At 31.5% G+C, this 12130-nt stretch overlaps 1 protein-coding gene across 1 annotated transcript; it reads left to right on the top strand.

The window, feature by feature from the left end:
• The first annotated feature begins 30 nt into the window (after window positions 1-30).
• Window positions 31-9345, top strand: LOC143051013 (uncharacterized). The gene is made up of 7 exons (XM_076224085.1): window positions 31-953; window positions 1118-1160; window positions 2901-2958; window positions 4291-4541; window positions 6728-6921; window positions 7263-7335; window positions 8951-9345. Exons 1-7 carry the CDS (start codon window positions 60-62, stop codon window positions 8959-8961), a joined length of 1524 nt encoding a protein of 507 aa, XP_076080200.1. The 5' UTR covers window positions 31-59; the 3' UTR covers window positions 8962-9345.
• Window positions 9346-12130: the final 2785 nt, after the last annotated feature.

Below are 12130 nucleotides of genomic sequence, written 5' to 3'. Positions count from 1 at the left end.
TAATCTATTCTTTTTTCGCTCCAGGTAGACTTCGTTCGTTGATCCCTATACATATCGATATGAATAAAGTCTGTGTATTTATTGATAAGTCTGAAAATTATCCTGCTAGGATACTTCAACAACTAATTTATGAATACTGTACAATAATGAACTTTAAAACGATAGAAGACCTACTTAAAGAGGAAAAACACAGACTTTATCATAAACGAATTAAAACAGTTGAATGTTGCAAATGCACTGATAGTTTATCTACTTTTTTTAAATTCATCCCGGAAAAGCAATGGGAAGCATTGTTTGCAATAAAACAGGGTAGTAAATCATATTGTTGTCAAGTTAAAAAATGCTGCAATTTTTTTATCCCGAAAAAGATTGACACGTGTGACTTGTCAGCTGCTCTCTCCTTGGTGCTTAATATACCCAGTATTTTAAAACTTGCAATAACTCGATTATACAAGGAAGGATTTGATGGGTTTGTGAGTGATAACAAGCATACAATATTCCATTCTATGGAGAGAAAGTGGTGTTGTAAGTGTAACCAGGTTCCTATAGAGAAAGCGCTATTTGATCAAACACAATGGGAGAAACTGTTTATGAAAAATGAAAACAAAGCTTGCAGTGTAGATATTTCAGATTGCTATTGTCAGTTTTCTGTAAGAAAGGACATTAAATACTCTGATATGGAGGAAGTTTTTTGGTGCAAACTTTTTCATGTTGCGGGTCCTATTAGTGTTTTTGACAAAATAAGACAAGATGCGTTTTTAAGCTTTCTAAATTGGACTGTTAATGACAAACCTTTACAAAGAGCGTTAACAGAACTGATGTGTATGATAGAAGATGCGGCGTTTCAACAGGAAATGCTGCCATGCATATCTTCTTGTGACTTATTGGTTGATAATCTAACAAAACAAGTAGATGCACAGGAATGGGTTTCAAGGCATGAACAACTTCAAAAGGTACTTTTTAATATTATCATGATTATTCAAACACATTTAGATGTAACAAATATAGAAGTGTATTTTAAATATTGGTCCAACTATTTCATGTATTTATGAGTGATTTTTTTATAGTTTTATTGTATACGCCTTTATTTAATATATCAAATATTGATTTTTTGCAGGCAACAACAGAATCACAATTTCAAATTATTTTACCTGATAAAGGTATGTAACACACACACACACATATATATATATATATATATATATATATATCTTGCTTAACCTTAACCTGAGGTTATATTTGTAGTTGTTTTGACTGTTACTTTAATTATTGACACTTGTAGTAGCTTTAAAAAATGAATTGGTGGCTTTGTGTTCATCTCTTTTTTTCTGTCCACCTGTCATTTTTCGCTCGATATTAGTGAATAATTTCAGCAAACTGCATGTTCCGTGTTTCCATTTGCATGTTGTGACTACAGGCAAAAGTAAAACTTAAAATAATTATAAACTTCTTTGCGCTTTGGTCTATAGGCAGATGTGTCTTCGTATCAAACGCTCATTTTGATCTGAACACTGTTTGAATTATAAGAGTCATTTTCTGTTTTTAATAACTTTCCAGACAATTCGCTTAAATTGAATAAAATACGTTCAGTCTATGTGCAGACTGTTTACTTCTACAAGTTGTGACTTGGATGGAGAGTTTTCTCAGTGGCACTCATCATGCTCATTCTACATCTTTTTATTTCTGTGTTCATTCGTTGTTATTTACATGAGCAGATTAACTACATACTGAATTATATAAAAAGCTACTTACCCGTACTGATATCGACTGATAGGGAATTGTCTGAACATAAAATATTTTCTCGCAGTCAATTTATCGTGAAATAGACTGGAAGTCTGAACGTAAAATGAGATGTTCAGTCTTTTTATTGAATTTTGGTATCAAAATGTCAGTTTGAACTCAAATTCTTTTACTAGTAGTTACTGGCCAAATATCTGTATCATTATGTATGACATGTCTCAAACACAATAAAAGCGAAAAAATTGCACGAAAAAAATGTAGCTGAAGTGCGTGTAATAGGTATATTAGACAGCTAATTGTTTGATTGAATGCACTCGCTAAAGATTCCTGGCGATGGTCTGAACTGTTGGTCGTCTTATTGTTGGCGAAACACATATGACAGACTTCTTGTAAGTTTTCAATGGTGCACATAGGGTTGTTGAACTACATAACTGATGAAAAATCTAATTCAACGATGAACTATCATTGCTGCTACAGGGACAAGTTTGTTGCCTACTAGTATAGAGACGCCAAAACATAGGTCAAAAAGTTTTACGTAGAAAGTGTGATGATATTAGAAGTCATGCTATCACCACAGACACGTCCAGTTCAAAACACTAGAAAAGTATAAGCAGCATTTTAGAGACAGATTTGTTCGTATTGTTACCGACACTTAAACTTTCTGGTATATATGGGATGATTTATATCGCGTGTACAGTTGACAATTAGCACTATGAATTCGAATATGCTCTAAACAAAACTGGTATAGAATTCCGCTGGACCGAATTTGATGCTGAATTTAGTATATGCCCAGAAGGGCAGTGCTGTGTTACATAACATTAGTGTGAAGTTATCTGAACGTTTGAATTCTGTTGTAATATTAATCTGGTATTTTCATGAATTATGATATTTGAACATTCAACTTTATATGACACGTATTTCTATATTTACATTTATTTCAAATATTTAAGTTATGTTTTCTCAGATGTAACTTTTCTTTACTTGACAAAGTTTGAGATTAAAAATTTAAGGATTTTGAAATTCTTATCAGTTAGATAAAATAATTAGAATACGGCTACGTATTTCAATATCAATCTTAACATGCTTAATACATGTAATATAACATTGGAATTTCTAGTTTTATCAATTGATTTATAAGATTTATCTTTTATTTTTGTTAGATGGTTTTCACGTTAAAAGTATACAGATCCCTAAAGATTTTCCTTTACCAGAAAGGACGTAAGTACATTTGTTTTTAATTCCAAATATATATTTGCTTGACAATATAAAAAACGAACAACTAATCAGTGTACATTAACCACAAGGCTTGTCATGCAAAATATGACTTAAAGTGAATTGCAATTTTATCGCCTGTCATTAACTAATGAACCTGTCAGTGTACATAAACCACATGGCTTGTCATACAAAATATGACTTCAAGTGAATTGCAATTTTATCGCCTGTCATTAACTAAGAACCTTTCAGTGTACATAAACCACAAGGCTTTTCATACAATATATGACTTAAAGTGAATTGAAATTGTATCGCCTGTCATCAACTAATGAACCAAAACTGTATGAACTTGTTAAAAGTAAAATCACAAAAATACTGAACTTCGAGGAAAATTTTAAGACACTACAATTCATATGCAAACTGTTAGATACCTCGAAGCAAACTAAAATATATGTAGTCGAACGATTTTTTATATTTGCTTCATTCGATTTTCCGCTTTAGGGCCAGTTTGTATTTTTGACTTGATATGCAGTCTTATCATAATTAGTTGTTCTATTCACACCAAAAATATTTATGCCTTTGTCCTTTGGGTTGAGAGTTGATTGTCGCGTTAAAATCATATCAATTGTTCTCCATTCAAATAGGATGAATAACCTACGATATGTATAAACTTAGGAGCAGTATATGAATATATAATTCATACCACTCAGATGGCACACTGTGCTAAAGACTCAATTTAAAAAAGATAGGCTTTGAGAGATAACTAATCCTCATAAAACTTATGAGAAAGTTTTTGTTTTGTATGTTATGGTGTTATTATATCGTATATATCCAAGTCTTGTTTTACCCGAGTCAGGAACACATATATGGCTGTTCTTTTAATGTCCTTTTTGTGTCAATTCTCAAGACTTTTTGAATTTTGTTTTAATCTTTTGTACATTCTTGTATTGATAAAACACATCTGTACTCTGAAATTGGTGCATAATTTTACTAATGTTTCAAACCGTTTCTTTTAGTATCTCAAAACTGCGAAGTATTATTAGAATCTCCTTTGGTATGTTAGGCTAGATGTCTGATCAAAATCAATATTATTCCCAGTCTCGGAACAATCACAAAAAGGGTCACTGGTGTATATATGTATCGTCCCGTATAGTCATCGAATCGAATCAAATCGTCTCGTATCAATTCATTTGTTTGAATATGTATCATATATTTATATATAAACAATACACATCGATAGATATAAATGATATACAAAATGAGTATTTAGTTAAACCCTAGTATGTTATTATTTCATTGACATATTTAATTTAATATAGCTTGTCGGGTTTTTTTCAGTAGGTATTTCAAGGATCTCACTGACGAAGAAAACAATTTTTTACTGGTGATGCATGGACTTACAAAGATAGTATATTATGTTATACAAAATCAATTTAATACACGATATCCCGAATTAGACAAAATTCGAATGGATATTTACGAACAGCAAAAAACGTGCTCTCGTAAAGATTTGCACAAAGATAATAAAAGCCAAAAGAAAAAAATACACCTTACTCAGAAACAAAATGAACAACTTTTTTCGCCACAAAGTGAGTTTATTATCTTTCATACAAAGTGTAGGTTTAAAGTGTTAGTAAACATGTCCATGTCATTGTACTTTTTGAAATGTTAAACTTCTTTTGATGGCTGTGTTATTGAATTTGCCATACTTTATTCTCAGCCAAAAATACTTATTACATGACAACACCAATCTGTTAATTTTTTGTATTTCTGGAATATAAGACTAGTCCTGCATGTGTTTGAAAACATGAATTATATTACAAGTACATTTTTTCGACAAGAGAACTCTATAGAAAGTTGAATGGTAGGGCAATACAATCTGTTCTATCTAATATTATAATCGGTTCAATATTTTGTCAAACGAATACATATTTACAAATGATGGCAATTACCAAATTTAGAGTATCTCGTTCTGCAATTATCGTCCTCAAAGTGTTTCGTAATATTCAGGATTGTCCATCTAAGTATATAAAAATAAACTGTTCTTACTATATATTTCATGTTCAATAATTTCTTCCTTTCTTCCTGGTTCTAAAATTAATATTTAGATCGGAGTTTCACAATAGCAATGTTCCTTACGCATGGTCGTCTTTAAAATGTTCATTGACACTGTTAATGTTTGATCATAAAAAAAAACATTCCGAGTTTCTATGTAACTAATGAGCGGTGAAATTCAGTTGCGGGTGCTCATAGTAGCGTGCCCATTGTCCAAAAAGTACTCTAGTTAACGAGTTTAAGTTGACGGATAACACTTGGCTAATTTTTGTTGCAAATTATAGAAAAATGATATTTTTCTTTAAATCATGATTGTCGTCGTATGTTCCCATGGTGACCGTCATGATTTTCTAAATTTCATGTTCCCCCAGATACCGTATTGTGTGGGATATCTATAACATGAAACATAAAATTAGAACGCTCTTTGTTCGTGGTTAAAATAGTACTTCTAATATAGTTTATACATTTAACATGTCATATAACAAAAGCTGGACGTATTTAAGTGATTTTGCAATAATTATTTCACCATTGAAGTAAGAATAAGATTTTACCCTAAATTCACGCCATTTTCATCGAAAGCAAAATTATTACGTGTATCGTCGCGATAACTTTTGCTCTGATTAAAGTTTTATTAGAGATGTCAACTAGAAGTCGAGTACTCGTTGACAAAAACGATTACAAAAACGATACTCGACTTGTCGGTTTCCTGTTAGAGTATTGCTTTCTTTAAATTAAAAACAAAAACAATATTTGCATTGACAGCGCCTACCGTGAAATTAGATATAAATCAAAATGAATAAAATTCAAAATACGATTCGTTAAACTGTCATTTCAATTCCTCCAAACATAGGTAGGTTATGAACAAGAACATATTTTCAAGGCTTGCACTTTAAGCTAATAATTCCTTAGTCAGTCCGTCAGCTGTGTATCTTCAGAGCATATATTTTCATAAGCACCTAGGACAATTAATTACTTAACAAAATTAAGAAATCGCCTCGTCCCAGAAAAAATGTGACAATATAATATTTTTGAATAAGAATAAAGTCATTGCATTCTTTATCGACCCTCAGAAATGATTATAGTCATCCTAAAATTCAAATCATCACCTCTTCGTGGATCATTTAATGTGATTTTTAAAGGTTCCATAATACTGTTGTTTGAATAATAATTTTTCTATAAATATTTATTAACTACTTGATTAGATTATTGCCAGTTTACACAATTAGTATATGTGGTAAATCTTTTAATGAGCTATCAATTATATGGTATAAAATCCCTATTGTAATATCTAGTCCTGGTACAAATGTCGATGTTGTAAAACCAAAGACAACGACCCACAATAAATTAAATGGATATAATTTTGTGTTTCCATTTTGTAAATGTTTTACCGAACGAGTACTCGAGTATCGCTCGGTAAATCCAACGAGTACTCGATTAGTAAATAATCACCGAGTTGACATCCCTAAATATAATACACGGTGCATGTGTGTGCCAGATTTCATGTGTGAAATAATAGTCGATTTCAAAGATCTGTTGGTGTTTATACAATCTAAGTTTCTTTCATCGTGCAACAGTAAAATGTTCTAGTTACTTTTTACCAAAACCTTTGAAAATATATGTAAATTAAAGGATACAACTGTTTTATGTTTATATCACATTTAAATCCTGACTAACAGGGACTCCAAATGATATAAATAAAACCTTCTTTTTATTTCATTAGAGGACATATCAAAGAAGAACATAGATTTAAAGTTGATGATTTACATTTTGAGAATAAGGACCGAAGAGGAAGGTGAGACAGATTATTCCAAGCAATTAGACATCATCAATGATATTAGAAGAGAAATTGTTCAAAGCAGTAGTGGAGTTTTAATGGAAAATAGGTTTCAAGAAATTCTGAAAAGCCTAGGGAAGGTATGTCGAGAAAATAGATTCTGGAATACTTTAAAGTATTTTAAATTTTAAAGTTTACTGACGATGACATTTGTTTTTGTTATTCTTGATATTTTTATCAACGTTTGTGTATGTTTTAGTTGACAAATATAAATACCTAAAATAGATTCAACAAAGAACGTTTAATTGACCTATAAAGATTATATAAATTGCATTTTTAATTATATTTTCATTCATCTGTCCTTTGTTTTGTTTCTTGAATGTATGCAGATTTGCGATCAAAATTAAAGGTGATAAAGCGGTAAAATGTTTATTCATTATTGCGACATTATAAAACATGTAAAATATGTTTTTTATTCCAGGCTGTGTTGTATTTTGGAGATAAGTCGGATGAGGAAAAAATATTACGCCTTCGGCATATAAAAAATATTCTAGGTAATTTATACTTGATAACACATATTGTAGCAACTGTTCGTGAAGTTCATAAGACGTTTTATATAAGTATATAACAATATCGGTCGTGTAATGATTAAATCGGCAAACAAATTTGTTTCTACATTGGCTAGATGTATATAGGGAGGGTTAAGTCTTAAAAACATGTTTAACTTGCTGCATTTTTGCGCATGTCCATAGTCAGGAGCCTCTGGTCTTTGTTAGACTTGTATGATTTTTAATTTTAGTTTCATTTGTATATTTCACTATTTTCACATTATCACTGAACTAGTATACAATTGTGTGTAGGGGCCAGCTAAAGCACACCTCCAGGTACGGGAGTTTATTGCTGCATTGAAGACTCATAGGTTGCATTCGTCTGTTGTCTGCTCTTTGGTCAGATTGTTGTCTCCCATTTCCATTTTCATTTTTATCAAGATTATCATGATTATATTCCTTTACTATCTACAGTTTTAGATTGGTTAAATACTCCAATAAGAAGTGTGTTTAGATTTTCATTATTTAATCTAGATATGCACATCCTGGCAAAAGTCAGGAATATGGCAGTTGTTGCCCAATCGTTTGATGTGTTTGAGCTTTTGATTTTGCCATTTGATTAGGGACTTGCCGTAAAGAATTTTCTGCGGAATTCAATATTTTTGTGATTTTGCTGTTTACCTCAGTATGTACGTAACACTATACGGACTTTATTATTAAGGATATGCTCCTGATACGACAGATAAAACAGAGCTATAAGGGAAAATGACAGAAATCGACATAACATAACTTTTACAATTACCATCATGAACTAGTAGACTAATACGATATATTAGTGTCCAAACTCACTAGCGATATGCATTCAAATACTTATAATTTAAGATACCAGTATGGTAATCCGATTGGAAATTATTCCCCATAGTGACATTTTCATCTAGTGGAAATTCGCAGGGTTATACATGATGAGTAGTAGGTGCTTACGGTTTCTATTAACTAATGGCTTTCAAATATTCGGCTTTTGGCACTCCAGATATATGAAGATTAATCTTAAACAGCGCTTCGGCCGCATGAAATCTTCTTGTATTCTTTTTTATTCGATTTACGAGATTTGAACCTAAATTTATTCCACTACCTAAGGGGTCATTCGATATGAAAATCTACAACCAAACATGTATAATTACATTTCTTCACAGTCCTATATGTTTAACATAACGGTCTTTTGATATTTAAATGAGAAAGGGTAATACCCATTGAATTCCTGTCTGCACAGACGATTCGGATGTTATTACATAAGAAAATATTAAGGCGTGTTTGATCAATGCGACGCTCGTTTCAAGGTAGTAAGTTACATTGTTCAGTATACTATTCCGTACCCTCCCACCCATCATTACCATCTTATATGTAACTTTTTTGTTTTGTATCTACTTGTGTATGGTGAAATTTGATGCATTTGTGTATGGCTGATTGAATATAGATATGTTAAACATGTTATATTAAAGGCGATCTTGTAGCGAACGCACAACCCTATGAAATCTAGTTTATAAGGAAAAAAAAATATTTTCGGAGAAGTGAAATGAGAGAGACAAATATGTGACATTGATATTTGTATCTTTAATTGTAGATGAACGATGACATCGAAACTAACTCTTGGCAAAATGAAACTTGCGTCTACCGCCATCATGTTTAAAGGAGACAATACATAACAGAAAAGCGTGTTTTATTGATTCCAGTTCTGTGATTACCATTATGTTGTCAACAAAACAAATCTATCAATATGATATCAAACAAATAACAAATCTGATGTTGACGGACTTGATATTTTCAACCATTAAAGTGATAAACCTGTTAACATATCTGCTATATGGATAACTGCATACATTCTTTTAATTTTTGCTTTATTATTATGGCAGCGTCATAAACTAACATTATAGATATAAATCCAAATCAATTATTAATGGAAATTACGTATACATACTTTTTTCGATTATCCTCTTTTGTGATTTATAACACTTAAACATAAAGGGAAAATAACGTGTATTTATGTTCAACAGTGTATTATAAACAATGCATTTACATAAATGTACGTTTAATTCATTGTAGAACTGTATCTACAAAACATTTTGTAAATATAGATTCTACCACTGCATCGAGTTTATTACGATATTTTTCCACTCGAGACAGTAAAAAAATTTAAAATTTAAAATGCAAGACTCGCCGTGCGTTTTAGATATTTAAAATCGAACTGCAGAAAGTGGATAAATATCGTATTGCACACGATTTTGTGGTTGAATCAGTTTTTATAATGATTTTTAGTACTTTTTTGGTCTTTTTAACTTTTTTTGGATTCGAGCGTCACTGATGAGTCTTTTGTAGACGAAACGCGCGTCTGACGTATATACTAAATTTAGTCCTGGAATCTATGATGAGTTTATTTATGTACAGACAAATTCAATCCTTCCTTCCGAAATGATCTGCAAAAAAGATTTGTGTTCTTTTTATGTAGCATCATCATGCATGGTCTCCTTTTTTCATGACGACCCTATATACATGCTATAGAAAATTCTGAAGAAATTTTAAGTAAGAAAATAATTGACGTCATAATCGAATTTCAAACCTATACAGAACTGAGATCAAAAGAATCACACATTTATTAAATAAAAAATTATCAACAGGTCAGGAAAGGATAAATCTTGAAAGAATTAAAGAAACATAATATACATGGATTGTTCTGTTAGCTAACATGTTTTAGGAGTTATCTAACTTTGAATGATATCGGGATAGTTGCATTTTTTTCTAAGATAAACCCTCTCTTACGCAATTTTATGGATGATTTTGGTGAGATACAGAACAAGGAATGTTAGATATATTTATATATCTAAATAGATGGAAGATACTCATGAGTCAAAGAAAAATCGAAAAGCCTTGGAAAACACATAACATTTACAAAACACGATATACAAAAATATAGAAAACTAGACATTAAGCTACATGATCTGCATTAACAATTTAGTATAACACTATATATCCCTATATAAACGATTTATGTTAAGAGAAGAGACGGAGCATGTAAATCAGAAGGCGCTATATCAACAAAACATATATTTTAGGTAAAACATGGTGAAAACCACAGATAATGGATGAACTATTTGTAAACAATAGACAATAACAGCAAATGAAATTACTGGTGTAGACATGACCTATCGCAACTGGTAAACGTAGCATTGGAGTATAAATGAATAATTAAAAAGAGTTTTATACTTTGCAAGTATGAAGTATACATTATGAAATTTTCAATATTATAATAAAAGTGATAGGTCACCGAGCTCGTTTTTAGGTTGTTGAAAAGTATCCCATTTTGTGTGCATTATACACTGAGATAAAATCTGACAGTAAGACATGTTTACCCTATATTTGTTCCATACACACAAAGAGTTTACCTTTTGCTTATACCATGTGGGAAACATACATTAAAACACTATACTTTAACATAGTCTAATGAACCATTAAAATAAGGTCAACGTCATAATAAACATGTCAGACAGACAAGAATTATAAACAAGACACCTTAATACATTGTATCCCTCCATATAGTACACCTGTATCTTACAGAAAGAGACCTAGGCACAAAAACGAAACATTGACAGGTGAAACACGGAAATTACCTCAAAGTCAGAATATTTGACATAGTTTGTATGTTCTCTTACTAGATACGGACTTAACCACGCGTGGGAAAACTGCAATGATCTAAAATTTCCCCATTGGAAAAATTCGCTCATGCCATTTTTCCCCCGGGGGTAAGAATGGCTATATAACACCCCAACTAGATCCTCGAGACTAGATGAAGCGTTATAATAAAGATAGGAAGATGTGGTATAATTGACAATGAAAGAACTCTCCACCAGAGATCAAATGACATATATAGAAGTTAACACTGAAAGATCACCATGAAGTCTTCAACAATAAGGGAAACCAATACCGCATAGTCAGCTATAGGAAGAGACAAAATTACAAATGTAAAACCATTCAAACGAGCAAACTGACGGCCTTATTTATGTACAAAACAATGAACACAAAATAATATGATATACAACAACAAACGACAACCACTGAATTACAGGCTCCTGTATGACTTAAGTGAACACCACCTTTTCTCGGTCTTCGTCTCTATCCACGTTAAAGTGTTCACTTCAGGAGGAATCAATATGTACCATTATTTATACATCAGACCGTACTGCATGGTTACCGAAACTTTTGATACACCAAACCAGGTACTTCATATATATATATTTCTCTGATTCTATGGTAATTAATATGTATCCGTAGGGAATATTTTGTTTTAAATAATTGTATGTACTATTTTCTTCTTTGTCCTCGGGTGCTTTAAGTTCTGGTAGTCAAATCAGGCGTAACATACAAGAATGTACACACACACTATTTTGCAAAATTAGCACGCACGTCCCTGCACGCTCTATTAAAGTATATTCACTTATTCTTACTATTAAAAAAAGAGACAAACTCAAATGAGCGAAAACTAAATGAAGAGGAAAATGAAAGAAAAAAACACTTCCACAATCTCTCGTGATTATATGTTTTTAAATCAACCATAGTCAGACTTTCTTTGAAAGATTTTGTAACTTTAAATATAAAAGAGCCGATTTTAATATGCAATCGTCTTTGTTCTGTTATACTCTGTATGCATGTAATAACTTTAACTGCTTCTTCGGTAGTGTGAACATCTGATTCTTCCACTAACACTGCAGTGTACACCGTGTTTCTTCACAGTTACGTAACACATGATACC

The sequence above is a fragment of the Mytilus galloprovincialis genome, chromosome 11 (genome assembly GCF_965363235.1).
Source record: "Mytilus galloprovincialis chromosome 11, xbMytGall1.hap1.1, whole genome shotgun sequence".
Classification (NCBI taxonomy): Eukaryota; Metazoa; Mollusca; class Bivalvia; order Mytilida; family Mytilidae; genus Mytilus; species Mytilus galloprovincialis.
This window is presented reverse-complemented; position numbering and strand designations above follow the sequence as displayed.

What these genes read in the sequence shown, in the direction of transcription:
- LOC143051013 (XM_076224085.1), top strand. Translation starts at nt 60, where the DNA reads ATGAATAAAGTCTGTGTATTTATTGATAAGTCTGAAAATTATCCTGCT. An exon ending in GGCATGAACAACTTCAAAAG is followed by an intron (nt 954 to 1,117) that starts GTACTTTTTAAT and finishes GATTTTTTGCAG; the next exon opens with GCAACAACAGAATCACAATT. An exon ending in AATTATTTTACCTGATAAAG is followed by an intron (nt 1,161 to 2,900) that starts GTATGTAACACA and finishes TATTTTTGTTAG; the next exon opens with ATGGTTTTCACGTTAAAAGT.